General features: G+C 42.5%; 1 protein-coding gene across 3 annotated transcripts in view; it reads right to left on the bottom strand.

Moving 5' to 3' along the window:
• The window catches only part of LOC119187346 (heterogeneous nuclear ribonucleoprotein F), a 69,269-nt gene that overhangs the window by 24,598 nt on the left and 39,288 nt on the right, over nucleotides 1-5,383 (bottom strand). For all 3 annotated transcript variants that reach the window (XR_012887226.1, XM_037435510.2, XM_037435511.2), the window contains exon 10: nucleotides 3,211-3,399. Coding sequence is in view for 2 of the 3 variants with exons in the window: in XM_037435510.2 (XP_037291407.1) it covers nucleotides 3,211-3,399 (189 nt within the window). In the remaining variant the exon portion in view is untranslated. The remainder of the gene's footprint in view (nucleotides 1-3,210; nucleotides 3,400-5,383) is intronic.

The following is a 5,383-nucleotide window of genomic DNA, read 5'->3' as shown; positions in this document are numbered from 1 at the left end:
GTTCACGATTCAGACAAACTATGTGCTAGCGAACGTTGGGGGAGTTTTGTTCTGCTCGGGCTCTGAACGTTTGTCTTCTCCGACGTTCGCACGGCAGTCTCAGTGCACGGAGTCTATATAGCATTGGCATTTAGCACAAAAAATTTGAATGAACTGGTCAAATTTACGATACAGAATACGAGAATGCAGCAATTCTTGACCTTAATCGGGCTCAATGATCAATGGTAGGGGTGCAACAGCCCAAATAGAATCTGGAGCAACTTTTTGGAGCAGGAAAATGATGCTTTCAAAGCCTGATAACTGAAATTTCAGGCAGGTTATGAGAAGAAAAAAAGCATCAATTTTTTTAAAGCAAGGAACCCCTTATTTTCACTAGTATTGTCACAAAGAAAGCTTAGTTTTAAAAGATATGTACATTATGTAGAACCCATTCAACATCACTTAAGGGGGGACATGGGTCCTAGGGCTTTCATTCATTTTCAAACCAAATGTGACAAAAGTTGGCATGCTTACTCAGTTTCTTCTCCAGATTCTGAAAATGTAGTTATTTTTTTCTGTATATTCATTAGTTCACTATTCAATTAGGATAACAATATCTATTGTTCTTACTACAATGGAAAATAACCCCCAGTCCAAAATTTACAAATAGCATAGGGATCAACACTAGAAAGCACAAGCTACCCAACATAGGAAGCACTTTTTTGATTGGGTCATTATTATTTACAGTACACTAAGCCTCATAGCTCCGAATGTGGCCTATGTGTGTTCACACAAAAGACAAATTTTAAAATCTTGCATCAAGAGAAATCGAAATCTGCTTCCCATGTTGTGTGCTCCAAACATATCTTCATGCTGCAAAAAAAAAATTATTCTGCTATCTGTAATAGTTTTCGATATATTGCAGCAATTTTCTTGCAGGGTGCAAAAAATTGCCATTTTGAGAAAATCAAGAAAACAAAGAATACTAACATTTTAACTATAAAAATGTATGTACTTAGAACTACATAGTCATTAACATATATATGGATACTAGGCATCCTAGTATCCATATCCATATCCACTAGGATGCTAGGCATCCTAGTATATATGGAAACCTAGGTATCCGATTGGCCCCTCGGCCAATCGGATGCCTAGGTTTTGTCACGTGCTCCAAACAGCCAATAGAATCGCGCGATAGTGCTTCTTGATGCATTTTCGCATTGAAGAATCATGCGTTTTGCAAATTGAAGATGAAAAACGACCCTTCCAAATGAGACCAAGATGAACGTGATAGCTCGTGTGTAACGGCAACAGTTTGGCGCAGAAAAAGGGCGATTTTAGCCTCAATTTGCGCTCACATTCATCTCGCAGGGATGTTGTAAATTGATTTTGTGCCAGAAATAATTACACGAGAAGCTAGAAACTTCTCAGATATGTGCAAAAATAGGTGCAGATTCTGAAAATGTCAACTTCAAAAAGTCAATTTATTTGCGATTTTTGGCCTTCCAAGAGCCCTGTCCCCCTTTAAATGAACACTGCTATTTCACTAAACGTAGCAGTATATTTACTTGAATAATCCTTCAACCACATAATTCTCACATCCTCCGCATTGCCAAGCGAAAATTAAATTTTTGTTTTTTGCGAGTAATTATCGAATCCCTGAAAATTGCAGCAGAGAAGTCAACCGCTCCTTCAAATTGATGATGATAGCGCACAAAAGCCTGGCACTATCAAGCATTATGCTTACATTCAACGGAAGAGCCCTAATTTAATCTAATCCAATCTAAAGTGGCAATTGCATGTTGCGGCGTATCAGTCTGTTTTGTGGTTATGCTACGAGGTGATACGACAGTTACACGGATGCTCATGCACTAAACAACGGCAACAGGGTCGCCAGTAGGCACTTGGGAGTCTACGAGTTTTTTTGTGTTTGCTACTGGCGACGACAGCACGAGCAGCTGAAAGCCACCAAGACGTGTTGTAAGACTGGGACGGATGGATGGTAAAACGTTATTTCGTCAGAAGGCAACTGCAGATGATTCCGTGTTAGGTGGTTATCGGCTCAAGGTTGACTTCGCACACCGCCATTACGCGAGCTCTTTTGGAGTGACGAACACCAACGCTAAACCCGCAAACTTTGCGTACGACATTTCTCTACTACTTGCTTGTGGGTTTTATGTCTCGAATAAATCTTGCCTTGCATTGAACCTGTGGTTTTATTGTTAAGCTAAGTTTTCATTAGTACTTCTCAAGGCTTGCAGTTAATTGTAGATTTGCAACCACTTCGTTGTCTTTGCTTTGTTATGTTTTCACGCCGTTTTCTTCGCATGCTGTATTTACTGACGTAATGAACGTACTCGCATAATAAACACACCACCAACTTTACTCATCAAAATTCAAATTTTCTTCCCAATGTAGTAATAAACACACTGCCTACATTCATCCACTGCAGTCCCGCAAAACTGACCCCTGGCATCTTCTTGCAGACTGGATCGCTTTAGTATTTTATTATTATGCTAAACCACCTCGGTGGACAGTCATGATGCTACTTCTTTACATGTCTGTTCAGCCGTATGTTCCACATAGCAGAATGGTAAAGGATAGATTCAAGCATTATCTTCATAAAAGATCAAAACCGTCTTGACTTGACAGCCTTTGATTTCATTGGTAGCATTCACAACACGAGCGCGATGTGCTCCACCAGCAATGAATGGTACACTGTGCGGTGCGCTGATTCTGTGGTGCACTCGATCTACCTACTGATTATAGCCATACCTGCCCCTTTAATTAGAGCTGCTGGCATCACAAAAAGCAACAAAGGGTATCCAATGCAACTGGATTGAACACCAGTGCAAAGACAAACTTTGCATTGTTTGATTCAAGCTTCTTTTGTTCATGTGTGCTAGTATCCCAACACAGTCTTTACGCACTGCAGACCAGATTTAATAATATCTTTGCAGAACTATCATTGGCCACCAGTCTATCAGTTTTGCTGCCAATGACCGGTGTAGGGTAGATTTTTTATGGCTGTTGCCTGAAAAAAATTTTTGACCTATATCCTGGTTTCACGGTACATCGACAATTCCTTTTCAGTGTGACCAGTGCAACACTTCTATCACTGCTATCGTTATTCAATGTTAATGTGATGCCCCCAGTAAAAAAGGCTATACTGCACTACCCAGTTTTGCATTATGCTATATTTATGGCGAGTGAAAGCGAAATAAACTTTACCTCCAAAACGGCCACTGCCAAAATTGCTGGAGCCGAAGCCAGATCCTCCACTAGCCATGGTTCCTGCAAAAGCAGGGGTGCCTGAGGCCGACCCAATAGGACCTACTCCATTACCAAAGCCACCAGCATTGCTGCCAGAGTTCAAGCCACTTGGGGTTGAGTTCAGGAACAACTCAATGTAGCGGTGCTCTGAAATGAGAGGTGTCCCATCATTTTGTTAAAATTTGATTAAAAGGAATAACGTCGACACAATTTGCACTTGTAGCCGTAAAAACTATGGCAAATGTGTGAAGGTAAACAAAAAGTTAAATAACTGTAAAACTCATTCTTTTATTTCCTCAATTCAGGGAGCATCAGAGTAACTGATGTTCTCACTCCCACCAGATGAATTCCAGTGGCGGTCGAGAAAGTTTAAGATTTTTAAGCGTATTTGGAGCACCAGCCAATCCATTTTCTTTAAAAGCATAAAAAGCGTCTGCCCCTACTTAGTTCTACTGCACCAATTATTTCATGCAAATATCTCTGTGCTAACCAAAACTGCCACTGTCATGTAAGTAAAGGCTAGGCCAACAGTGAGAGCAGCCACAAATTAGCCCCTTATTCACAAGAAAGAATGCAAAACAGTCGATCACGGATATACAATTGAACACGAATATATTGAACTTGAAGGGAATTGTGAAATAGTTCAATATGTCGAAAATTCAATATAGAAAATACAGGCCCCGAGAGCTTACTTATAACAGACCATCACCTACAATGGCCGCATTCATGAATGACAACCAATTCCGTACACACTCGCAACAGGATGTTTCATTTGTGTTAAAAAAATCGGTTATCTTGGCCTGCTTTTGCGTTCTCGAAATAAAGTTGAAGACCCAGTCTCGATCTTAGCAAGGCTGCCCAGTTGCAACAGCCCAGTTCCCTTTATGTCACCGATACAACAGCGAATGGACGCCAAACGCTACCGCCACTTCAGCGGTGGAGTACGCGCGATTAGCCAGCGCCTCGTCCAGACGATCCTCTTCGTCATTTGAGCTGTCGGCCTGTGCATCCTCGGTCCTTGCGACTGCAGCTACTATGTCTTCGTCAGCGAGGCTCGCAACGGCCGGAACATTGTAGTCCGCTTCCACGAAATCGTCCACAGGCCCATGTGGAACAGCTGTCGGGAAGAGGGACAACTTGCGAAATGCGTCGTCTAAGCGCTCCTTATCGCAGTTTTCACCGGTTTCCGCAAGTTCCACCGTAACGCGACAGGCTCCCGACGTTTGCTGCTCCGCCACCTTTGCTTTGGTATCTGCCTTGTTCTTCAACAATGTACTCGGAGCGCTCCGTGGTATCGTAAAATCGTCCACAACGGTTCAACATTTCTCGCCTGCCACAACACGCAGATTAGCCTTCAACTTCATCACAAAGTCAACCGCCTTGCGCTTCTTGACACTGGCCATAGCTACATGAAACCTAGACAATTTAAGGAGTCGGCAGCAGCAATGCACACCACGCACGCAAAAGAATGCTGCACATGCTGTGGTACGTAGACGACGCGACAATGAAAGCGGACTCTGCCAAAAAGTGTTCGCTAAGAAAAGGCAACAGCAAAAGGCATGCGCTGAGGTTGGCCGATAAAAACTCAAAACAGCAAAAAAAAAAATGAAAGATGAGAAAAATTAATGAAAAGGCAAAAAGAGGAGGTCATTACCTCCTTCGTTCCGGCTCTCTGAACCGATGGTTACGCGGAGAAAGCATAAAAAAGAAAAAAAAAAGATTTTCCGCTAGTTGAAGACTGTGCCGTCGGAGCCGCCCCGTCTTGACCTTTTTTCGGGCGTTTTGGGTTCACAAAACCGTGGGACCGCGCAGAGGTCACCAAGCGCTGCAAGTGCCAAAGCACACTTTCAACTCTAGTGTGGAGCCGCGTTACCGCGGGACACTGTGAGTACCAAAGCGCACCTTCCAGCTCGCGCGGTGTTCAATATTTCCGAAGGCGGGTAAAGAGTACTGTTCGATATAAATGTGCAAACTTGTACAGTTTTACAAAGGAATTTCAAGGGGATAACTTGCGAGTTTGATATACCCAAATATTTTATATATGAGGGTTCAATATATCCATGTCCGACTGTACTTAGCTTGACCACGCTATAGCTGGTACACTAATTTTATGCCCATTTAAGACATATTA

Source organism: Rhipicephalus microplus, chromosome X (genome assembly GCF_043290135.1).
Source record: "Rhipicephalus microplus isolate Deutch F79 chromosome X, USDA_Rmic, whole genome shotgun sequence".
Lineage (NCBI taxonomy): Eukaryota > Metazoa > Arthropoda > Arachnida > Ixodida > Ixodidae > Rhipicephalus > Rhipicephalus microplus.
Note: the sequence above shows the minus strand (reverse complement) of the source record. Positions and strands in the feature narration are given on the sequence as shown.